A 25,363-nucleotide genomic window follows, 5' to 3' on the forward strand; every position below is an offset into this window, starting at 1 on the left:
ATAGAAAACGAGGGCTGGAAGGAACACCAGGTCACATCTAGTCCAACCCCCTGCTCAAAGCAGGACCAGCCCCAACTAAATGGTCCCAGCCAAGGCTTTCTCTCGCCGGGTCTTGAAAACCTCCAAGGATGGAGATTTCACCACCTCTCTGGGTAACCTGTTCCAGTGCTTTACTACCCTCCTAGTAAGAAAGATTTTCCTAATACCCAACTTAAACCTCCCTTGCTGCAACTTGAGTCCATTGCTCCTTGTTCTGTCATCTGCCACCACTGAGATCATAGCATCTAAATAGAAAGATGGGGTTGGAAGGGACCTCAGGAGGTCATCCTTCTGGAAACTCCATGTGTACTTCCACCAGGGTCTCTCTAGGCAAATTGTCAGGGTTAGTCTGTAAGGGAAGCTCGCAATGGTGCTATTCAGTTTGCATCTATTCTGTGTTTAGAGGGTTCAAGTTGTCCGTGCATGGAAAGCCAGCCCATGGCTTCCATACCCTCTAAGACTTCAGAAGTGGTCACAGGTGGGATTTACACCCTTGTGGTGCCCAGAGCACAGGGGTGAATTTCATCATACAGAGGACTTGCGGTTCTAAGGCTTGATGTCTTTTATAAGAGTCGAATTCTTCTGCCAAACCCCGTAAGATCTTAAAAGGCCCCTTTTGCTTTACTTGGGTCTCTTCTCCCATGTAGCACTGAATTATTAGGGGCTAGGAATAATGGGTGTAAACTGGTTGAGAGTGGATTTAGGTTAGATATTAGGAAGAAATTTTTCACAGTAAAGGTGGCCAGGATCTGGAATGGGCTTCCAAGAGAGGTGGTGCTATCACCTAGCTTGCAGGCCTTCAATGAGGGGCTAGATAGTCACCTGGCTGGGGTCATCTGACCTCGGTCCTCTTTCCTGCCGGGGCAGGGGGTCGGACACGATGATCCATTGCGGTCCCTTCCGACTCTACAATCTATGAATCTATGTGTGTACACTTATTAATGGGAACTGCATGGCAATATGTTGCTAAATAAAATGCGTTTGTTTTTGTGAAGTGTTTAATTTAGGAGTCTACCGTCGTGAAGCAGTGAAGTCGTACAAGTCCTACGATTTTTTCAGGCATGATAACAAAGAAGCCATGGAGATTCGGAAGTAAGTCTGCACCGGGGGCAGGTCCAGCTAACTATGAAAATTGGATACACAAGTTCCTCTCATTCTAAAGTTCATGTACCAATACCTCTGTTTTGGGCAGGTAACATCTAATTGGCAAACACAGGATGAGACTCTGCCACTACTATTTAGGTTGAGAGGAATCGACGGTGTGCTTTGTCTCCCTTATTTCAGTGGAGCTTGTTTGCACTCAGTGTAAGACATCAGTAGCATAGATAGGCTTGGAATGGAGTTCCAGTTTGTTCTGTCTGAGTAAATGCCAGATTAGATTAAGGGCTTTAAAAGCTGGTTTGGGAACATCTGATGAAATCTCATTTTTGACGGGGCCTAGTGCTCTACAGAAACGGTTTTCATCTGATTGACATTTTCCAATTTTAAATTCCCCCTGCTTGCTGATATCTAGTTGGCCCTGCAGTTATCTTTCTGAAGGACTAGGGCTGCTAGAAACTCCAAAAGCATCCTTCAAATGGATTTTTATGATAAGTAAGCAAGGCTACAAGCTGTGGTGTCTCTGACTGGAGTGTAAAGGCATCCTTTCTGTAAATGAACACTTGGAGTGAGATCCTGGCTCTGCTGATGTCCCTGGCCAAACTCTATTTGAGTCAGGATTTCATTTCAAGTTCACTGTAGTGACAATTTCAAAACCAGAGAGGTCCTAAAGATGCCAAATGGCACTAAAATAATAAACCCACCAAACAGGCTGGGCTTGCTCCTGGTGAAATCAGTGGGAATTTTGTCCTTTACTTCAGGAGAAGTAAAATGGGGCCCAGAGGACAGAATTCAAATGCTTCAAGGGGATTAAGGCAGACAAGGTTCCTTGGGTGAATTTGATATCTTGTATTAGACCAACCCAAATAGTTGGAGAAAAGTTATTAAGCAAGCTTTCAGGTTCGAAAGCCCTTCGTCAAGGGGATTAATGGATGAATGTAGGGGAGGGCTGGAGTTAGCTTCTGCTCCCAGAATATCTCTGCCCTGGCTGCCAGTGCACTTGGCTCCAAGGACCAGGACTCAGCAATGATCTATTTGTCTACATAAGGAGAGATCAATGAACTCCTGGGTTGGAAAGGCAGTGCCCTCACAGCTGGGGCGTGGAGGTGGAAAGGAGGGATTAAATGGTGTTCACTGAACCTCCAGGGCTGTGGGACAGATGCAGAGAATGCCCTTGACAAGAGAGAAACAAGATATCTAAACCCCGTCCCTCCCCCATGTAAACTCTGGGGTCATGATTTGCTGGGCTTGGAATCGGGATGCTTTACACCAGCTCTGATCATGCCGATTTTTTTTCTCCTTACAGAAAATGTGCCTTGGTGGCCCTGGAAGATGTGAAAGCTTATCTCCTGGAGGAGTGCGGGCAGATTGCAGTAAGGCGATGCTAGAATTAAACACGGTCCAAATGAGATCAGTGTTAAATTAATGACTGAGTTTTTCAAAGCTGCCTAAGAGACTTAGGCTGGTCAAGCAGACAACCCCTTCTGGCAGCTTTGATACAACCTTGGATAATGACATTTATTGAGGTTACTTGTTGTTTGGTTTGTTTCTTCTGTCCTGTTAGGTCTTCGATGCAACCAACACAACTCGGGAGAGGAGGGACCTGATTTTAAATTTTGCTAAAGAAAATGCTTTTAAGGTGATTTTTATTTATTGAATGTGGAATAAGACTTCAGTAATGTCATTTACAGCCTGGGTATCTCCCATAGCCATAAGCCTCCCTGCTTTTGAAGGTGTGTTTTTGCTCTTAATTTTGCACAGAGCAATTTTCATTTCAATTTATTATGCTTTGATGGCAATGTTGTTTTTTGGGGTTTTTTTCTGGGCAAAGGCTCCTTTACAATCTCATTCTGCAAAGGCAGGGTCTTGGAAGGCCAGCATGTATAATTTTGGAGCTTTGTTTTTATTGTTTCTGGAGATCTTGTGCTTTTTTTCCTAGTGGGATGTCCAGAACCAGACTTTCTGCCTCTTACTTTTTTGTCCTCATTTCACTGTATGGTCATAGAAGCACTAAGGTTCTGTTCTTGAGCTGCTTGCAGTTTCCTAACATGCAGTTCACAACTTGGATGTGGACAAATCCCTGAAGGCAGAGGAATTCTGCATGTGTCAATCAATCCGTTGCATCTTACCTTTTCCTTTTGGTGCTGGCTTGCCTGCCCCTTCCCCTGTGTTGGCCAGGGGAGCAGTGATTTGCTAGGATCATGCATCTGATTTATTTTTTTGCTTTCAAAGCCAGGAAGAAATGTCACCTCCTCCTCCTTGAGCACATTTCCACTGCATCTGAGGCAGCAGCAAGAGCACCATTTAGGACAGATCATAACCTGACAGACCTGCTGGTCCATTACTGTGCTCATAAAACTTGCCCTATCTCTGCAAGATAGCATTCTGGGGGCTTGAGTCTCCTTGACATAGCTTGTGTTGTCATATCAACCTGTGCAAAGTGCTGCCCTTTTCTGATGGTATTTTCAGTTCCTTTGCATAGGTGTAAATGATAATGTGTAGTACAAGGTCGGGGAAAGTCGGGCCCCTTGCTTCTATGTATGCATGTGGCTTGGGAAGTTTTAGTGTGCTGATTGCAGTGATGGGGTCCAATGAAGTATACTGCCTTGATCAGTCCATATTCCTTAGATGCGCAGACATCTGGTGATGTGTGATGCACACTTCTAGACAGAACGATAGCAGGAATCCATTGATTAAAACAAGGCGAAAGGTTGGTTTCACACAAGATATGCTGGGCAAGATCCCCCCACACCCCCAGGTGATTCTGCTGACTTTGTATGTGGTTAGACTAGGGATTAATGTGATTTATAGGCATTATTCTAGAGCCTCACTATTCTGTTAAAAATGCCATTGCTTTCTCCACAGGTGTTTTTTGTGGAGTCTGTCTGTGATGATCCTGATGTGATTGCTGCCAATATCTTGGTAGGTGCTATACATTCGCAGATGCAGTGTGTAGTGGCTGTCTTTAGAAGATCTGATGTGTGTTGTGGAAGATCACAAAGCATTAAAATGGTTCATCGCGATTGCTGAGATTTGTAGTTGTTAGAGATAAGAATGGGAAAATGTAAGCTAATAGCTGAGAAAAGCGATGTCAATAGGACATAGCCTTTTCCCCTTTATACACGGTCTATGTCATTAGTCTCAGTAGTATGTGCACTGTAAACAGCAGCAGCTCAAGGCATTAGGAGGGGCTTTTCCAAACCAGGCACAGGAAGGAAACCATGTCAAGCCAGTCTGATCCAGTTAAGTGTTCAGTAATGAAACTGAAACTCTTCTGGACAATGCATTGACGCTCTTTGAGGAAGCAGCTGGCATATTGTTCTAGGATCCTATATGCTAAGGTGTGTCTTAGACCTTGGCCCCGTAGATGTGTACTTTGTGTGTCAAAGTTTTGTACAGTGAGGATTTGAGGTTAAACTGATCTTGGAGGCTAATACTAATCTGAAAGGGTCCCAGACACTCCTGTCAGTAATGTTTGCAGACTAGCTTCTTAGCACATGCAGGGCCTTGACTCTCTGCTGCCCTGTCTATAACACAATTGTTTTCCCACAGTGCATTATGAGCGCAGAGGGGTTGTAAGAGGCTACCAAAGCCAAATGGTAGTAGCAGCTTTTACCAGTTTCAGGGGTGGAAATGATGCCAGGCAGCAGTGTACCTAGGATGAAGTGTCTACTCTGATTCCTGGGATGATTGGGAAATGTGAGTTGCTTCCATTTGAAAGAAGAAAAATGAACCTGCTAAGCCCTGCCGGAGAGCTGGGTCTGTTCTGCAAGAGTAGGGGATTCTAGGTTTGAAAGCCTTCTTTCTGTCTTCTTCCATTTTAACTAAGTGTTAGCAGGAGATTGTGCAAGGTCATGCTGACGGCGCTGTAACCGGATCTTGTGCTTGGGCTGGTGTTGATCTCTGTTATATAATCATCGATCCAAAGTTATCCAGCTGGAGTCTGTTGAGGGGCTCTACATGTACACTGGCATACAGCAGACTGGGATCAGGGTTTTAACTTTCATTCTGATCTCCTTTTATTTCCTTTCTTTCCCCTGCTGAGTGGCCTTCTGGGGTTAAACCCACACCACTTCAGAGCATTTTTATGCTAAGATAACCGAGTCTAATTTATGTGGTATCTTAATAGCCCAGCAGAGGTAGAAACTAAACTGCTTGCAATAAATGTAATTTTGCAGCTCATAGCGTGACACTATCGTAGCCTTGTATAAAGTACAGGGGGTGGAGTGGCTATTTGCAATGCTGTGGCGCATTCTGATAGTCTCGTTCTTGTTTCATCCCTGAGATAAGCGCTTGCTATTTGTAGTGGTACAGAAAGCAAAAGCAGATGGATTACTTCTGTTGGAACTTGGGAACCAAACCAAAGCCATGAAGCGTTTGACCTTGGAGGATGATTTTATTTTCATGGGCAGATATGCACTAAATTGTTTGCCTGGAACGGCAAAAGGGACACCAGCTGTGTCTGTCCCCAGGCCGAATGCTACAACAGGTCATTGAGAATTGCCCTTTGTTTCCTTGCCAGGGGCAGGCTCTTCACAGGGCACATGGGGATGGAGAAGGAGAAATTCAAACACTGTTTGTTTGACTGTAAAAGAATCATGTCACTCAGTCGTGTTTCTATTTTGAAGGAAAGTAAGCTTCACTTTTACAAAGTGTCTCTCTTGTTCAGGAAGTGAAGGTCTCAAGTCCTGACTACCCAGAGAGAAACAGAGAGAACGTGATGGATGACTTCCTGAAGAGGATAGAGTGCTATAAAGTCACATACCAGCTTCTTGATCCAGATGATTATGACAAGTAAGAGGCTGCATTTGAGACTGTATTGTCTGCACACTGGGTGGAGACTGATACGCTGGTTTGTGTCACTTTTGTTGCCTGATTTAATCTCCTGTCATTCAAAGGGTCTTCTCTCTACTCCGACATAACTCTCATTCCCAGTGATTGTATTATAAAGTCAGCCTTTCTTGTGCTAGGAGCATACAGTCAAGTCCCAAATGACTTGAAAGTATTTTCCTCTTACAAAGTAGAATGTAATATAGCTTCATACTGTAACATCGCATTGTGCTTTCTCCCTAAGTATTTTCTAAGGCATGGAGATACCTGAGCATTAAGGGGTAGCACAATATCAGTGCGGCAGAATGGATAGCTAGAGCACATGCGTGTGTGTGTATACAGCCCTCACCCTTAACATGTATTTAGGTTTAAAGATGCTGAGTTGTGCGTTCTTGTTCTGTGCTGGCTGTAGAGACCTTTCCTTCATTAAAGTGATCAACGTGGGGCAGCGATTCCTGGTAAACCGGGTCCAGGATTACATCCAGAGTAAAATTGTCTACTACCTTATGAACATTCACGTCCAGCCCCGTACCATCTACCTGTGCCGACATGGCGAGAGCGAGCACAACCTTGTTGGCAAGATTGGTGGAGATTCTGGCTTGTCATCCCGTGGCAAACAGGTATGTTCCTCACAATGTCAGGATTGTCATATTCTTTATTAAAGTATCCATTTAGCATGATAGGACTCTGCCTTTGGCCAAGGTTCTCTACCAATGTAAATGAATGCAGTTGTATGGACTTCAGTGGAGTTTTCCCCATGTAAGCCAATTAAAGGATTGTCTCTCTCTACCCTGAATCCTGGGTGTATCTGGCTTCTTTTTGGGGCGGGTTGAAGTCCTTATGTACACTTTCAGCTGTTACTCCCCTGCGTCTCTTTAAGAAGGGCGGTTCATTCAGCGAAGACTTTTTTTCCCTCTGCTGGGAACTGTATACCCAGTATGACATTCGTTAGCTCTGGGTTGTGTCTCTCTTACTGCAGCTCTGTTTTGAAACGCACACGTTCCAGTAAATTTTATCATCTTCCAACTTGCATTAATTTCTCCTAGTTTGCTCAAACCCTGAAAAAATTTATCAAGGAGCAGGAGATTGTGGATTTGAAGGTGTGGACAAGCCAGCTGAAGAGAACTATCCAGACAGCTGAGTCCTTGGGGGTCCCCTATGAGCAGTGGAAGATTTTGAATGAGATTGATGCTGTGAGTAGGATGGGGGGGATGCTCTTCAACTATGCGCTGGCCCTTTGGAGGTTTGTAAATAAAAACCATTTATAATGAATGTGAAATGATCAGCCTTGTCTCTCAGCTTGCAAAAATGTCTAAGCACTTTCTGAGCAGTAATTAAGCTTTGCAGCACTGTCTAGGCAGACATATGCTGGACTTTTCACTCCTGCAAGGTATAAAATGGTTTGGTGTAGAGTTAGCAACATCTAGAGGGTTTTTTTTCCCATACAGGGAAAACGTTACCATTCATGGTCCCAGGTGTCTGCAGCAACCCACAGTAGTGGCAAATGTTATCAAGTCAGTGGTAATTCTTTCATGAGCAGAAATGAGTAGAAATAACTCCTTTTTCATTATCTGCATATATTTAAAAATAAGACCCAACCCACTACCAAGGAGCATAAATACAGTGGCCTAAAACTCACCATGAGAAGAAGGTGTAATCGTTTTGAGGAAGTTGTGTTACATCTGTCCAGCAAAGATGTTCATGCTTATCTACTTAGTAGGAGCATGAGGAGGTGTAAGCATGCGGAGGTTCTCAGACAGAAGTGCTCTGTGTTTAAATGACAACAGTATGAGTGAGGTTTGAATCTTGATACTACTGTCACATAAGCACAGAAACGTGTGCTCAGTCATGTACTTTTTGTTGCTGGTGCAATGTCTAAACCTTTTGCAACAAGTTCTGTTTTAACAAGTTCCTCTTCCACCAGGGGGTATGTGAAGAAATGACTTATGAAGAAATTGAAAATAAGTACCCGGATGAGTTTGCTCTGAGAGATCAAGAGAAATATCTTTATCGCTATCCCGGAGGAGAGGTGAAGAAGATTTAAGATAATAATTGCTAATTAAGCAGCTGTAGCTGAGTGTGTGCATTTGGTAAAGAAGGAAGAACTGAAGCGAAATGTTTTGGGGCAATTGGTGTACATGGTAGCATTCCAGACTGAGTTAAGGCAATAGACTGCTAACCTTTAAGCATCCGTGCTGTACTGAAACCTTTCTGTGTTTTCTAGTCTTATCAAGACTTGGTACAGCGCCTAGAGCCTGTGATCATGGAGCTAGAACGCCAAGGCAGTGTCTTAGTTATCGCGCACCAGGCTGTTATGAGGTGCCTGTTGGCTTACTTCCTTGACAAGAACGCAGGTATGAAAATGAATACGCTGAGTTGGGGTGCGAGCATGCGACTGGTTGTATCGCAGAGCTGATCAGTATTGCTCTTTTATCTAGTTAGTTTTTTCAGTGGCTTCTGAGAGAAGTTTTCACGTAATCCTGCATTTTCTCTTTTTAGCCGAGGGCATCTTGAAGTGCTATGCAAGCTACTCCTTGCAGGGTCACTGAAATGCAGGCACTTCTAGCGGACAGGTAGGATAGGCAGTGTCTTGCGTACGGCTTTTGTCTGGCATTTCATAGACGTTTGGGCTGGAAGGGACCTCGGAAGATCATCGAGTCCAGCCCCTCGCCCCAGGGGCAGTAAATCAGCTGGGGTCACAGGATCCCAGCAAGATGAACGTCCGATGGACTCTTAAAGGAGTCCAGAGTAGGTGCTTGCGCCACCTCCGGCAGCAGTCTGTTCCAGGCCTTGAGGGCTTGGCAGTAAGAAATTTTTCCTTATATCCAGCCTGAAACGGTCTTGCAGGAGTTTGTGACCGTTTGACCTTGTCATCCCTTGGGGCGCTCTGGTGAACAGATGTTCCCCCAAATCCTGATGTACGCTCCTTATATACTTATAGGCAGCCATCAGGTCCCCCCTGAGCCTGCGCTTTTCCAGGTTGAAGAGTCCCATGGCTCTCAGCCTCTCATCATAAGGCCTGTTCTCCTGCCCTCTGATCATTGGAAGTGATTTAGGTTTGGTCTTCTGCCACAGGCTCCTTCTGTGATATTAGGAAGTCATTTTATCATTTGCCAGCGGCGGATGATCCTTTCCCCACCTCCACCCAAAGGGATCAGTGCAAAGATTAAATCCATTAATGAGGGCAAGGTGATCAGACACAGCTGATGTCCCCACAGAAAGGGACAACGTTACCCAACTGACGTGTTGGACAGCAGAGGGGTTAAATGGCTTATGGAAGGGGAATTTGGGTTGAGGACATTAGAGAGAAGCATTGTGGACTGTGCCAAGCAGATGGCAAAACCCTTCTGAGACCCTCCACTTAGTTTCATGACTATGAGAAGCTCTTGGCGTCGATTTTCAGCGTTGTCTGTAGTTCCGCTGTTTGGAGTTGTTACCACTGGGTGGCAGTTGAGGAAAAAGAAGAAAATACCTCCTTTAATTCAGAGTGCGTGCACTGAAGCAGGGCTGCTGGCCGCAGCCAGGATCCTGCTGAAGTTCGTGAAACAAATGTCCACTGACTTCAGCCCGGCCAGGATTTCAGCCTAGGGTCTGCTCCTGTTCTTTGAGTCCCAAAGCTGTCGGGGGCTAAGGCAGGAGAAGGCACATAAATAGAGCCTCTGGTGGGAGGAACAAGGACCGCTCTCATTGACGGTCTCCTGGCAGACTGGGTAGAGGCAGCAATATGCCTTGATTGAACAGTTGGAGATGTAAGTCGATGGCTCAGGAATTGCAAAGAATCGGGGCAGGAGGGAAATACACGGGTGATTCTCCAGGTTCTGTCGAGTCTGCAGGAGTGGGCTGCACGGGCGATCAGGGCATACCAGACACGATACGAAACAATTACGCTGTGTATCTGTTTTTTCTGAAGACAAGCGTCGTAACCCTGCACGCCCCTTGAGCGTGCAACCCCGCCTTTTAAACTCCATTGAATGAGTCGCGTGCTTAGAATTAAGCCTGTATGTAAGTTATTGCAGTGTCTGGGCCAAAGTGGACTTACACCATCCCTGTATGTCGCTTGCTGGGTGTTAATAGATCAATGTCCAGTTAACCCAGAGTCACCCTCTTGGGTTGACTTCCTGGCCAAATGATATGGATCAGACTAAGGGACTCTTCAGATGTTGCTGGTGTACTAGTAATAATTCAGCACATCAGCCGAAAGAGGCATATAAGGAAATATAACTTATAATCAGGGTTCAGATTACAGCGGAGCTCAGAGGGGCTGACCCCCTCATAAGAGACAAGAGCCCCCCTTATTTAAGTCATAACCAGGGGTCTCCAGTTTCATTAGGGCATCATGATGGGCAGCCAACTTTTTTTTACAGCCCTCCCCGCAAGATTCAAAGTGTAATTCAAACCCTGCTCATAAGCCCTTGACAACAGTTCCTGCCCGTCTTACCACCTGCGGTCACGGCTCACTGGTGTCAGAGTTGAAATATATTTCTAGAGAGTCTCCTCCCAAGTGAGAGTTTGAGGATCTTTTATTGTGTAGTCAAAAGCCTGAAAGCTTCAATAGACTTCTTTGTTTCGGGAGCTCTGCAAACCAGTCCAGAGCAGTTCCTTGTCGGTCCCTGGGTGTTGTCAGTTAGACATTGAGAAGGATTTGGTTCCTAGTTAGGGAATCCCCCACCTCCCTTTTTTCACTATGCACCTGGCTCCGTATAGACTGCGGCTTTTCTAGGCCGTCTGCCCGCCGGTGCATAAATTAACTTCACTCCCATCTGGCACGTTTAACATGTTTTCCACTAACAAGGCTTAGCAGTATATTAGCAGCTTAGTTCTTTTGTTCTCGTCTTGTAGGCTTCTCGGAAATTTAGTTAAAACCTTAACATCATCATGCAGTTGCAATGCAGTGATACGTGAATGCATGAGGTTGCATTAGCCCTTGTATGTTGTTAATGTACTTAAATTGCATACTGGGTTTTAGCTTCTGTACAGTTTTGAATATCTCCAGTGTGTGTCAACACTCAGTCAACATGCGAAGCTCTAAGCAGCCCCCCCATGTGCAGTGTTTAACGCTTTGTTTGGTCCTAGATGAGCTGCCGTACCTGAGATGCCCGCTTCATACTGTGTTCAAACTCACGCCGGTTGCATACGGTGAATATTTTCCTGTTTCTGACTTACAAAAATTGCCTACCAAGTTCAGGTAACAAGGTGCAGAAGCAAAGCTACTTCCAGTTAGTCAGCCAAGTTAGACATCTCATGGTATTAAGGGTACTAAACTAACTGCAATCTTTAATTCACACATGCAAAAAAGGCTACTCCTGTGATTAAGGGCTAGTGTCTTCTAGACAGAGGCACCTTGGATATGGATATTTCCATGGAAGCTGAGTTTGTCCTCCAAACATGAACAGAAATCATATCAATTAGTATATTCCACGTAGTGCATACCTTTGTGGGGAGTTGCCATTGTTTATTAGCCTCATTTTTACAGCCCAAACCACAAGGAATTATTTAGTACAATATATATGTAGAATTCATGATTGATATTGCATTTGAAGCAAGACAAATGCATGAGTTCTTCACAAAAAAAGGAAATGAACCGTTCCCTGTCTTTTGAAAACAATTTTTTGCAGTTCAGCAGAAGTTTAAAAATAATTTATATTAAAATCGGCTGTAGTTCCTCCTAAAATGTTTTCTCTTTTCTTCGGGTGAAGGTTGCAAAGTAGAAATGATCAACCTGAATGTCGAAGCAGTCAACACCCACCGAGACAAACCTTCTGTGAGTACAGTAAGTCTTGTCTGAAAATGTCTGCCTGTGACTTGTGTGACAAGCTTTAAAAAACAAAACATAAAAACCCCAAACCTGCATTACAGAAAATGTTACAAATCAAAAGCAGTCACTTATCAGGGAGCAGCAGAGATTCTAAGCATGAGCGCCACGTTTACTTCCATTGCAGTGTGAAGGTTTTGACGCTAGTGATGGATGGACTGTGGACTTAGAGACGCAGTGCTAGCTTTGTCAGATTTTGTCTCCATAGTCCCTTACACCTAGATTCATTCAGATTAAGCGCTTTGTTCAGCAAAGGGCTTAATCCCTTGGCCTACGTAGCTTCAATTTTAGAAGTGGCTTTAGTTTTGGAGTTCTCCCTTGTACATGCATGCAGAACCTAGCTTTTTCAGAGGTGTCAATCATTTGACGCTACCATGACCTGCAGTAAAGACTGTTAGGTATTCACCATCAGTAAATATACAGAGACTGCATTTAAAGCCCAACACTCAAAAAGGAAAGGCTCAGAATTGGAGGCCCCATACCAAATTCTGCGCAGCTAGACCAGGGTCTCTGTAATGAATCTATTAAATATAGACCCATGTTTGACAACTTGGGCTTTTGCCTCTCTGTTTAGTCCAGTCCTTTGAAGGTGAGTATAAAAGAGACTGTCTGTCATTCATTCATATTTATTTTGACTCTTGCTGTCATCTAAATTTCTTTTGTTTAGCTCCATTATGGTAAGTACTAAGCAGGTGTGCATTGGGGGATACTTTGGACGGTGACTTACAAGGGTAAAGCTTCACTGAACTGAGTAGAGACTGTGAGAGTAGGATGAGCAGCAAAACTTTCTGTGGCTAATGTAGTTTTGGTGTTTGTAATTCAGACTCACGTGGCTAGTACTTTTACTCCATTGTTACATGATACTCAGTTGTCTGCAGGGAAGAGTTAGCAGTTGTCTCGTCTCTGCTTCCTCTGGCAATATGGAGCTGCTTGAAGATAAATCTAAGTAATTGGGAAAATTGATTATATTTAATGCATGGTTTCATCTGAACTGTATAAACAAAATCTTCACTACAGAGGGGAAAGGGAAATAAAACTTTTGCAACTGTGCTTGTCACTAGACTGTTTCAGCATTTTCTTGACTGCAGCAGTCTCTCAGCTGTTCCATGTTCAGTGGATTGAGGATAAAGGGAATGGCTAGTATTTGGCTTAGCACTTCTAACCGCTTTTGAGAAGGTGCTAGGTAGATTATTTATTTATTTATTTATTTATTTATTTTACCATCAGTGGGCCCAATCCTGCCCTCACTCTGTAGTTTAAATTTTCCCAGAGACCCAACGTGTCCGCTGTGTGTGAGCTCTTCGGGTGCAGCCTCTGGGGAACTTGCATGGTGCACAGGCCTTGTCCTGGTCCTTTGCAGAGGCACATCTTTCCGTGGACATCCCTGGACTTTGTGAGTCAGGCTCCTACTGATTTGAATAGGAGGTCTGCACACAGAGCCGAGGCAGGATTCGGCTGGTGGTTACAGTAGCTTCAGGGTGTTGGCGGTGTCACCGAAATGTGTTGGCATGACTTTGATTTCAGATTGTAGTTTTGCTTTTCATTCCTTGTGATATCCTCCATTTTTAATCAGACCAACCCTTCAAAGAACCAAACCCCCTTAAGGATGAGAAGAAACAGCTTTACACCTCTGGCCAGTGCGGACACAATAAAGCGCCCGCGAAATTACAGTGTTGGGAGCAGGCCTCTCAGCCCGCTGGAGTCTCTCGTATTCCCAGAGGCTCAGGATGGGAGTCGCCATCGGAAGCTACAAGTCAGTGTTCAAGTGGTAACTCATCTCTGTTATCCCTTCACACAGTCGCGCACACAACTAACGATCAAACAGTCACTGATCATTTCCAGTGATTCCATTTGAAGTGCAAAAGTAGCCACTTAGCATGTATACCTTCCATCACCATCCAATCTTGAGAATAACTTAAGATGACAAACCTATTAACACCATCTTGGAGTGGAACTGTCATCCAGAAGCATTACAGTCGCATGCTGCCGGCAGGGTGACTCTCCTCGCATAATGCTGATTTTCTGGTTGGTTAATTTAAAGTAGGCCACTCCTCAGCAGGATGGGTAGATTGGTAAGAGTAGCGGCCTGTTTACAAGTCCAAATGCTGTAAGGTATACGCAGCTAAATGGTCCTCTCATCCCAGCGCGATTTGATTAGCAGCATCTTTGCAGGCTCGATCGTGATGAGGAGTAGCCATGCCTCTTCACTCTGCTGCTCCTGCCCTTTTTGTTCTGCAGGCTCTTGGTTCGAGCTGTGATCAGAGGGTGTTTCAAGGCACTTGATCATTCTGTCCTCCTTTTACCATCTCTGTACATGAGAGCCAAAATTTGCAAAAGCAGCCATAGATTTTTGGGTGCCTCGATGTCTAATTGTCCAACTTCTAAAGTGTCTCATGTTCAAACCCTACCATTTTATTTCCTACTTGCTTTGTTAAAATGTAGGCCTGACTCGCTCCTTGCTGTGTGCGTGTGGAGCCCCATTTGCTTTTTTATTTCTCTTTGTCCCCAGTTCCTTGAGGAACGAGCTGGGGGAGAGAGGTGATGATTCTTATTCCAGTTTCCCAGTGACACAAAGAAATCCAGCGCAGAATTGGCTATAACTGCTTCAGTTGTTGGGAGCCCCAGGGGAGAGACCAAGCATGGAAGAGGCTGGGAGTTGAACTGTTCTCTGACCTGTAAAGTCAATATTAAGACAGATTGGTGAGCCAGTGTGAGGGTCTTTTCAGAACCAGGCTCTTGCTGCAGCTGCACCTATGTTGCATTTTGCTCCTCTCTCCAGGGCCTGCCATCTTTAGTGAAGCAATTATTTCCAGCGTGCTGCTGGACTGCTCTCTGGCACTGATTGCTGCAGTTCTCTTGGGAATGACACTGGCTTATGTAGGAAGGTGAGAGAGGGAGAAAGTGAAGTCTGATTCCTCCCCATTATTTGCTTCTTGTGTCTTGCATCAGATAAACAGGGCTCCGATCAGTGACAAGATTCCACCTTTTCCTAGGACAGCAGGGCAAGTCACAATTACAGCTCCCAGTCTCTTAACTATTTAATAGACCTCCTTGGGATCATTTTTTTCCCCCCTGCTAGCATATGAGCTAGTCAAAAAAACAAAACAGAAGAATGGTTTTTTTTTCAATGTTAAAGACAGGTTTTTTTCAATAAAAACCTCTTTAAACATTCCCTCCGTCTTGTTTCCAGCGGTGGCTTTATAACCCGGTGCTGCTGTAGTACACAAGAGCCAACAAATACTTTTGGGAGTAGCCAAAAATGAAATATAACCTATTTTTGTTGTTCAAGTAGCATCCCCTGTGTTTGTACTTCAGCCGGCTTAAAGACTGGAGCGTGACAGTTTTAAAAGTTTTGGTCTTGATTCGCCAGCGCATTGCAGTTTTCAGGCTGGCCTTGCTCTGTTATCTGCCAAGCAATGAAACGAAGTAATTTCTGATGAACCCAAAGTTCAATGTGAGTTCAGTAATTCTAAGGTGCTTGCAGTAAAACACATCCCCAACTCTTTGGAAGTGACAGCTAATATTGGACATCCAACTTAAGACCCTTCAGACCATGCCCTTTTGAATACCAGGCTCCTTTTGAACGTCAGCCCCTTTATGGTGCCTAAGTAGGGTGGCCCATAAATGGAGATGCTCAGGACCACTCCTCACTTGTGTGAGTTTGGGTTCCATCCTAATGCAATCGTTTAAAACCTAAAATAGCCTTTTTTTTTTAAATTTAGCTTTGTAAAAATCACTTCTTTTTGCTCCGCCATTAATAAGAACACTGCCTATTATGAGGGATGATGCTGAATTGGACACAGCCATATAAATGAACGTGCAGCCGGTAAGCTGAATGACTAGCTCAGCTTTATCGATGCTTCAGGGTGCAGTTTGCCTGGCTTGTATCATATCACCGGTTCTCATAACAAGTCTGCGATGGTCTCTTCCCAACGTGAGATTCTGGGGGTTGTTTTAGCTCTCATCTCGTTTGCTGCAATGCTTTTTGTTGGGGAGGGGATTTCAGTCTTTATTACAACGCGGTATATGCTATCTTGTGCTATTTCTTTTTCCTTTGCAGCCTCAAGTGGGAAATGCTTGCGTGTGAGTACCACTGAAAAGAGCTTGTATGCATTGTCTCTCTGGGTTTGTTTAGTAAGTAGGAATTATCTTGAATCTAGCTGCATGGAAATTGCTTTGGAAGTAAAATCAATGCATGGGGCAGAAGGGGATCATTTTGCCTTTTGTCCCGCAAATTAAAGCGAGGCCGTTTTGGGGGAGGCATACATACGTGTGTTGCTTGATGCCAGTCATCTCTCTGCAGAGGCAAGCGTGAGAGTCCAAAGAGGATTGACTAGTGCATATACAGTGTGTAGGCCATCTGTGGGATGACGCCTTTTACCCCAGATCAGCAAGATCATCGGGCCCAAAAGAACAATGTAGCTTGCGCCAAATCCACCCTTGGGGTCACCCCACAGAGGTCATTCGGCGGGATTACACCAGGGGAGGATTTGGGCCTGGGTGCCGGTCTGCAGCATGAAATGCTGACAGCAGTAGTTAGCTGTGGATCAGAGCACCAAGTTTCCCTCCTGACACGAATGGAGGATCATGCACAGAGGTGACATCGGGACGCAGCCCCTAATGCTCATCACTCCAGAGCGACCTATATTAAGATATTAATTACCTGCTTGAGGAAATCCTGCAGTCCTTGAGCAGCTTTGTTCAGGAAATAGCCAACTTCTAATCCCAGCATGGACATTGGCTTGCTCTGAGGTGTGGGGCAAAGCGTTTGCTGTCTTCCCCGCTCTCTTCTATGTTCGCTATGTGGGGGAACGCTGGCCTGCCTCTCAGGGGCGTAGTGAGGATGATTTAATCATGGCTTACTTTTGGGTGGTGTGGAACACCCTGAGCTCCCAGTGACTTCAGCTGAGAGTTGAGTAAATTGAGCACGAGGCCTGAGATCCTTCAAACCTAAGAGATTTTGGATCTGTGCTTCAGTGGTATGTGTGTGCGGGTTTGTAATGACACTTGTCTCTATTGTATCCCATGACCCCGCTGGAGGGATGCATTGGATGGGGCGGGAGGATACCGTAGCATCTATTTGCTTGTTTGTTCTCACATCCTCATTAGAGAGGACAGATAAATAGTGTGTTATCCCTTCTCTCCAGGGAGCGAGCAGACAAGAGCGCCTGTGAGCCCTTGATTTCTATCTCAGCCATCGAGTAAGGCAGTCCAGAGAGAGAGGCCTTTCCTGTCACTTGTACAGAATGGCCAGGAAATTGTCTTCACTCCACTTTGCACCTGTGCTGCTCTGCTATGACCCTGCTGGTTATGAAACTCATCTCTAGCCCTGCTTTAATCACCTCCGTGACTGTCGCTGGCAAATCTTAATGCAAATAGTTGAATGCAATCTTAATGCAAATAGTACATGTGTAACTGCCTTTTTGACTTCGATGTTGCAGCTTTGATGTTGCAGTTTATCTATCTTATTGGTGAACCTGACTGTACAACATAGCAATTGGTTATACTCAGTTCTCTGGTGGCTGCTGGTAGGTGTCCTTGGTTTTCTTTGTGTGTTTATACAGTTCTTGCAACACTTTTGCTCTTTCCCTTGTGGAGCAGTAATTTTATTCCACATGCATTTGTGGTAACTTCATTGAAATCGCTGCAGAAAGGCTGTTTGCCAGGTACTGAATACTCTTTTTTCTTTCCTAGAAAGCTTTGCCTGTTGCGGCTGTCTGCTGCCATAGATGTTAGTCTGAGGTTAACTCTGGGATATACAGTGGAAGGTGTGGTGTTTGTCCATTTGTAGCCATTTAACATGAAATGTCCAAAGCACTTCCAGTACTCAGCCCTGTTTCTTTTGCTACATTGAAGAAATGATTTTGCTTAAGGGTGTGGTGTCAAAAGAAACTGAAAAACTTTTGCCAGTAAAATGTACTAAGCTCTAAGGCTGGGCCTTAGAAATGCCACGTCCATCCAGACAGCAAGAAGAATGTTTTGGAACTGGGAGCTTGGAGTCGGCCGCACTTCTCGCTCTGTTCCCATCCAGCCGCCGACAGCTTTGACCTTGGACTTGTAATCTCTGCACTTTAGTTTCCCTTCTTGGGATAATACTTGCGTTTATAAAGTGCTTTGAAATTCTCCAGCAAAAGGTGCTGTATAAGGGCAATGTATTTCTGTCAATGAATGTAGCAGGACTCGATTTACATTATTGAACTGATCATGCAACAACTTTTTTTTTTAAAGAAAACCTTTATAGGTTCCCTTGCTTTCTGATGGAGAGCTTCTCTGTCTAGTTTTGCACCACTGAACTGTCACAGTGGCTGTGATCATCAGTTATTTTCTTTTAATGGGGAAAAACGGTATTTTAAAACCATTTCGTGGATCCACTTGCCCTGAATGTCTCCTGTTCCCCTCCAGTCCCATGAGGTATTCCAGCCATTGCATAAGCCAAGCGCACATCCTACAACACCTGTGAGAGTACCCCCCGCAGAAAGTAATATTCCATGAATTCATGTGTGCGGTTTATCACCGTTGCAAATACTTTCCGATGCTAACTATATGATGCTCTGAGGAATGGAAATCTAATGACTTCCTATATTTCAAAGGCAGTGTGCTTGTCTTTCATTTCCATTGATCATAAAATCAGACCTTTGGAAGGGACTTCAGGCAGCATCCCTCTAGACTGACCCTTTGCATAGATGCAATATTTTACTATCCCTAAACTATCCTAGCCATGACAGAAGGGAAGAGCTGATGCGCCCTTTGGAACAGCAGCAGCTTCTCCCTTTTTCAAATAGTTAGTGTACATTTGCCCATCCCTTGAGCTGTTGTGCTTCTGAACTGTATGCCAAGCCCTTCTCAATGGAGAACTTAATTTATGTGAGATACTCGGAAAATCTTTCTCACCAGGAGGGTAGTAAAGCACTGGAACAGGTTACCCAGAGGGGTGATGGGTTCTCCATCCTTGGAGGTTTTTAAGACCTGGGTAGACAAAGCCTTGGCTGGGATGATGTCGCTGGGGCTGGCCCTGCTTGGAGCAGGGGGTCGGACTAGATGTGACCTCCTGATGTCCCTTCCAACCCTCCTTTTCTATGATTCTCTGCATAGAAATGAAAACACTTGCTGGTTCAGTTACTTTTTTCCAGGCATCTAATGCACATGTTCTCACTGGAAGATTAAGAGAACTCATATCTGCCCTCACTTGTAGCACCAAGAAACCGGCACGTTCAAGTCCAACTTATGTCTTACCCTTGTCATATGCCAGTCATACCTCTTGCCAAGCAGGGAGGGGTGTGCCGTCTGAGTCGAGACGAGTAACATTTCTGCGCTCCGGATCTGAATAACTTCTTTGGAATGGTTATAAACAGGCATATGTCGGCAGGATGGGAATTTCCTTCAGAAGCTGTTAACAGCGCATCCTTCAGCGATAGGATTTTAATTGCACTTTGTACCTAATGTGAAACTCTGTAACATTTTTAATTGCAATTCCATCGTTTCCCTCTCCAAATGCATACATCCCTTAGGATAAGGGACTGTGTTAAGAATTTCAGGTTGATGTGCCTTGTTTTGTCTTCTACTCTTAACTTTAAGATATATATTTTAAATAACAGATTCATAGAAGTTCTATTTAAATGATAAAGCAATGCGACTATTTTACCAAAGCTGCAGTAGCGCACAAAATGTCCAGCCTGGCAGCTGCTCCATTATATTTTATATGCTAGAATGAATGTTTTAGATGGTGCCAGGAGAGATGCCAAAAAAAGGCATCTCTTTGTTGTACTTTGTAGCTCCCTGCGTGTCTTCAAGTACCATCTGTGGACTTTGACACAAGCATATTTGCAGCCCTGTGTGGGCAAGACAGATAGTTACATTATGCTTCAGGCCTCACCATGAGACTTATCCTACTTTCTTTGCAATCTAAGGGAGCATTGCTATGGTATCGCTAGGAGTGAGATCAAGCCGCAGGGAATCTCAATCTAATCCTGCCTTGCTGAATCTTAATTACCAGGGATTAATTAAGAGAAGGGAGCCCTGCTAAATAGGTCTCCAACTGGATAGATCCTCTTCTTCACTTGCAAAGTGAGCTAATGTGATTTTTTTTTTTTCTTTTTATCAGCGAGGTTGAAATTCCTCCCTTGGTAGAGGGTTATCGCTTTTGTCTTTTTGCTCCTTTTCCCACTGACGAACAAACAGCGGATCTCTTCAATGCTGTCTTTGCAAGATTGCTTTTCTAGCCCTATCTGTGCTTTGCTTGAGTCTCTAAAATGAAAAAACTCAAGGTCATTGGGGCGGCGGGGCGGGGGTGCAAACAAGCAGATAGAACTTAATAAAACCTATCTTGCAACTTGTTCCCAGCCCGTTTCTTCTCTAGTGATGTCACTTTGCTCCATCCGAATGTGCTGCTCTCGGCCAGTTTGTTCTAGAACAACAACTTTTTAAATTGCCGTTAGTTTGTCTTAAATCCCTTGCTATTGATTTGATTGGAACAGGGATTTGCGTTTTAACCAAATATTTATTTTGTTGGTAAATCACAGGTTCAATTTATGCAGTGTCTATGGATTTCCTGACTATTTGTAGTTAAAAGAGAAAATGTGAATTGCTAATATTCGATATGGAATCAGTGACCGAGTTCTTTCTCTGGTCTGCAAAAGAATGATGGTTGTACCATAAGAAACATTTCAGAGGCTGATTTTATACCGTGGCGCTGCAGTCTTCAAATGGGCCCCTTGAACGGTTTTGGTGCAAGACGGGCTGATGCTCAGGGGTGTCTGCAGCTCAGCCCCTCTAGCTGGGCGCACACAATTAGTGGCCGCTTTTGAACATTGTGGCCTTTGCATTTGAATGTATGTAGCTGTGTGTCTGCAAAGGTATACTCCATTTCTGCTCACAGGAATGCATTCCCCTGACTCACGATCGAACCACCACTAGGACATTTCCGTGTACAGAAGGTGCATCTCATAAAACCAGCAAGATGTCTCACGTGGTTAACTTTTCAAAGACAGGCCTGCAAAATAGCCATTGTGGAAATTTTTGTTCTTAATGTTTTGTCTTGGAGCTGTAAACCTTCTTGTGGATCAGATAAATAAAATGAAGTAACCCTGAACTGCCAGGCTGCTTTCTTTATTGCATTCCTTCCCGGCGTGTACTCTAGTCATCTTCTCTTCTTGTTTTTCCTATGCTTGGTTTCAAAAGTGTACGAGTGAAGTACCACCAGCCTGAGGGACACCTGCATTTTGCAGGTCTGTGTGGACTGAGGCTGTCATTTCCCAAGTAAAATCATTGGCTTTTATCCTAATACTCACAGGTGATGCCAGTCCTCAGAAGGGAAATAAATGCATAGAGGAGGACCAAACTGGATGCATTCAGAGCTGTTATTCTCTGATGCAGAGATGAAATCGAAGGAGAGAATTGTGTAGGAGTACATCAGATAATGAATGCAAAGGTGTGGTTGGGAAGATGCTCGTTGCTAGAGCAGGGGAAAACAAATGATGTCTCGTTTTGGTGGGCACCACAACTCTCCCCACTGAAATCTGTAGGAGTGGTTTGGGAGAGAATAGCTCTACAGAGTGTGTGTGTGTGTGTGTGTACGTACAATTAACATATATTGGTAATTAGCAGTAAGTAGTTTGGGCTTCAGCGTCTGGGTAGGTTTCACTGGTTTGCCTCCTTTCCATTGTTGCTTGGTTATAATTTGTCCCTTTGATTTCTCATTTCTAGTGGATGGCTGGTTTAGTGATGTAAAGGGTTCTGATTTCATCTTGAACTTGGCTGGCCGTGTCATGGAAACTGTAAAGGACAATTCTTCTCCTGCATTTCAAGTCTACTGGAGTCAGCATGTTGGCTGGAGTGGCTGTCTCTGGATACATGGAAGCACAGTGAGCCAGTCTGGCACTTTTTGGGGCCGGTAACGTGTGTCCAGCTGCCTTTGAAACTGTCTGCAATAAAGAGCTTTCCTTGTTGTGCGTGCTAGAATGACTCGCAGCAGGGACTGAAGGAACCCCCCAGGGAAACTTTGCACTCTCTTTTAAAATACTGTAAGTGTGAGTGTATGCGCGTGTGTGTTGGAGCAGGGGGGTGGAGAGCGGGGGTTGAGTGCTAGTCTATATACGTATGTTGTGATACCACGTTCTAGTGTTTGAGAAGAGCACGCGGTCCTGAAGACTTGATCCTACTGAGTTTGCTCCAGGTTTTTCTAATCATTTCCTACATCAACCTCTGTGCATAACCAAATATGGCCAAATTCATCCCTGCCATACGAGTTTCTCAACGGGGTGGTGTTGGTTGTTGGACCTGATCCTGATGTTTTTGTTCAATTCATACCTGGTGTTCAGGTCGTAGATACCATTGACTTTGAGCGTGGGCTTCGGAGTTTGGCTCTGTTGTTGTTATTTCATATATCTAAGGCTCTCAAGGTATGGCATTAGGACAAAAACCAAGGAACTGCGCAAAGGATGAATCTTCTTGGATGACTTCATCTGTTAAATAGAAGAGATGGGGGTTTTTTTGCAGTTCAGTTCCCACTGACATAGCCTGGATCATGAATTCAAGGCCATTTTACATTTCTGCTTGGAGAGCAATGGGCAGAAAGGCTGCTTCTCTGGTAACTGTAATGTGTTGGAGCAGAGTCAATTAACTGAGTCTGCTGGACTGTGCTAATTACTGCACCCCGGCAGACTCCAGTGTTGTGTGTGTCAGCGTTCCCAGGCTGAAAAATGGCAGCGGGGGCACTTGAAAGCTCATTCGAGACCATTTTTCAGCCTGGGGGTGCTGATGCGTCACGCTCCGGGTACTTCAATTAGAGTGGCTCTAGGAGCTCAACTATAAATGCCCGCTGATTCCAAGTAATTATAGTGATACATTTAATTTGGCCAGTGAACTCCAGCTCCTAGGGTTAGACAGACACCCTTATTGTCCAGCTATCAAAAGACCACATGCATCCCCTAATTTTAAGCCATCTATGGGCCACAAAGTGGATCCTTGAGATTGTGCCCCTTTGCGTTTCTGGCGGGCTTGCATCCGAGTCCCCAAATTTGGATCACAAATGAATTTTGTGGGATCGGCTAATCTCGCCACACGTCTTGCACATTGAAGTGAGGTTGTGGGAGAACAGTCCGAGCCTTCAGGCCTGTTTGCAAGTGATTCCAGATGCCAAACCTGATTTAGATCTGAACTATAACCTAAACCCTATCCTCACGGGTGTCATTTCCTTTCTCCTTCCCTCCTATTTTTGTTCATACATTAACCAGCAGTTCCTCCTTGCTGTACTCGTCTGTGTTTTTAAAGTTCAGAGTCTCTGCGCAGCAGCAGTGCGTGCAGTTTTAAAATAGAAACCTCATTTTTATGACTCTTAAAGATGCCAAGCTTTTAGGCCTGGAGCAAATTTTCAGTTGGGACATAAATGAACTGTGAAAGTAAATAGCTTATAAAGTAGCCTTAAATGCCTTACATGTAGCCTTAAATAGCTTATAATGTAGCTTTACATTGCACTGTCTGATGCACAGAGGGTGGCATTCTCCCCAAGCACATGGGCAGCACAACGGCTATATATCACATGAAAGCTAATTTTCAGAAATGTGTAAGCTTTGTGCTGGTGGTTTTGTGTTGGCGGCAAATTTAATCCAGACTTTTATATATAATTCTCCTGTAAATCTTAACCTTTTTTTGTTATACTCCATGTTGTCGTACTCTGAAACTTTCTCCATGCGCTGAGGACAGAATTTTCTCCTTGACAATTTAGGGTTAAATACAAAAACTCCTATTTAACCACTCAACTGGAGCTTTTTCATTGGTGTATTGTGCACCTGTCCTTATCGGTGATTTCAGGTGGGGGTGTTATAGGAGTCCAGCACCTCTGTAAATGAAATCCCTTATTTCTAGCGCTTAAATAAGAATGACCTGTGCCCATGTTCAGTCGCAAGCTTGAAAATGTTGGATTGTATGTCTAATGGAGAAGAGCTGCTGCTTTGCCTTTGGTCTGAAGTAAGTCAGCACTTCGAAGGATCGAGCTCACGTCTAGGGAAGCGGAGAGCTCAGATCCCTTTGCTCATAGATAATTAATCAAACTGTTTTAATTGTGACCTCTCCCATTGTTGGAATTTAGTAATGGAAGGCTTGTAGCCTGTTGTCCTCCCCCCTGCCTAGAGCCACTACAAGGCCTTGGTGCTCCGGAGGACTTGAGCATCTCATAGCTCGGGCTGAGGGGTGAGCTGATGAGGAGTCTGAGTTCAGGTCATTTGTCTTGTATGAGCTGCTCCCACGACTCCTGTGGAAGCAGGGTCCCCTCTCTTCCAGCTGGCTCCGTGACACTTGCACTGCATTAGAAACAAATGCATGCACAGGAGGAGAGAGCTTGCTGGAGGGGCAGTCCTGAGGGTTGTCACATCCTGGCATCTGCAGTCACTTCCCTGCATCGTCCTGCCTCAGCTCATGAGCTCACTGCCTAAGCCAGTTACTTCTGTAGAAACAATGGCCCTGATTGCAGCAAGGGAAAATAACCCTGTGCTGTAATCGGTCTGCGCGCAACCTGCTGGAATCCCATTGCATGCTGTTACAGAGTTAATTGCATTTCTTTCCTTGACTTATGCTTAATTGTTACAAGAGATAAGTAATATATTTTTCCCTACCAGAATGTAGGTGCTAATCACCTGAGAAGCTTGAATCTGTGTGCGCTTCTTATGGTCTCCGTTACTGTTGGCACTCCCTGGCCATCTAGACCATGGCGGTCCTCGGATGCTTTTCAGAATGTGTTTCCACCTCCTCCTTTTTTTTCTTTCTCCTCTTAATACCTCACGTTAAGAGCTCTTGGGTCTTGCTTGATAGTACCATATCCCCATCATCTGCTTGGTCATCCATGAAGCTGAATCCTGTAGGAACTCCCTTCCCAAATAGGGGTGATCTGCATTTGTGCATCAAGTGCTAACTGTGATGCTGGGGGGCGGTTGTCCCAGCTGTATGGGAAAAGTTCCTGTCCTCAGTTATGGTGACATGTGCATTGCTGCTGCTTTGGAAAGATCCTGCTCCTCTTGTGGAGTCTGAATTTTGTCTATGTAAGGCGTGCAGGATCAAAACCACTACCTAGGAGCTGTGTTCATGTTTGTTCCTTATCTTGTGAGCGGTTGGGATCTTTCCCCCAAGAATACCTGGAATTTTGATACTTTTATTGGTTTTTAATATTTGTTTTCATGGTGAAGACTAGGGTATTTCCAACATGCCTGTGGCTTGGTTGTAGTTCTGCATAAACCTTCATGAAGTTCATTTACAATAAAGAATCTCTGAAAATAAGTCTCTTTTTCCCCATTATTATCCGCTGGGTTTTGTTGCAATAGGCAAGGTGTCTTAGGGACATTTTGCATCAATGACTGGGGTCTACAGAAAAAGCTTCAGTTATGTCTGGGAATCTGAGGAGTTTGTGGAAATCATTCACAGAGGTAAAATTCAAATATCTAAAGGAGATCAGGCTGGTCTGGCCCTGGAAAATCAGCTAACGGTAAGGTTTGGGAAAGACTTTTTAACACTGGTCTTGAATCATTGAGTTAGCCTCCCCACTCCTAAATCTATGTTGTTAATTTAAAAAATCATGATATTTAAAAAAAAATAATC

General features: G+C 44.4%; 1 protein-coding gene across 8 annotated transcripts in view; it reads left to right on the top strand.

Annotated features, from left to right (window-relative positions):
* PFKFB2 (6-phosphofructo-2-kinase/fructose-2,6-biphosphatase 2) overlaps positions 1 to 25,045 on the top strand; it is a 28,928-nt gene extending 3,883 nt beyond the window's left edge. The window contains exons 3-16 of one of the 8 annotated variants that reach the window (XM_014609139.3): positions 1,035 to 1,131; positions 2,444 to 2,510; positions 2,702 to 2,776; positions 4,003 to 4,059; positions 5,807 to 5,931; positions 6,380 to 6,587; positions 7,014 to 7,160; positions 7,892 to 7,996; positions 8,192 to 8,321; positions 11,041 to 11,103; positions 11,664 to 11,737; positions 13,353 to 13,532; positions 15,840 to 15,913; positions 16,927 to 20,867. In XM_014609139.3, coding sequence (XP_014464625.2) covers positions 1,035 to 1,131; positions 2,444 to 2,510; positions 2,702 to 2,776; positions 4,003 to 4,059; positions 5,807 to 5,931; positions 6,380 to 6,587; positions 7,014 to 7,160; positions 7,892 to 7,996; positions 8,192 to 8,321; positions 11,041 to 11,103; positions 11,664 to 11,737; positions 13,353 to 13,532; positions 15,840 to 15,866 — 1,355 coding nt within the window. In that variant the 3' untranslated portion in view covers positions 15,867 to 15,913; positions 16,927 to 20,867. Of the gene's footprint in view, positions 1 to 1,034; positions 1,132 to 2,443; positions 2,511 to 2,701; positions 2,777 to 4,002; positions 4,060 to 5,806; positions 5,932 to 6,379; positions 6,588 to 7,013; positions 7,161 to 7,891; positions 7,997 to 8,191; positions 8,322 to 11,040; positions 11,104 to 11,663; positions 11,738 to 13,352; positions 20,868 to 21,481 lie in introns of those variants that run through there. The other 7 variants (XM_014609138.3, XR_001373676.3, XR_001373675.3 and 4 more) reach the window with 7 other exon arrangements.
* Positions 25,046 to 25,363: the final 318 nt, after the last annotated feature.

The sequence above is a fragment of the Alligator mississippiensis genome, chromosome 14 (genome assembly GCF_030867095.1).
Source record: "Alligator mississippiensis isolate rAllMis1 chromosome 14, rAllMis1, whole genome shotgun sequence".
Lineage (NCBI taxonomy): Eukaryota > Metazoa > Chordata > Crocodylia > Alligatoridae > Alligator > Alligator mississippiensis.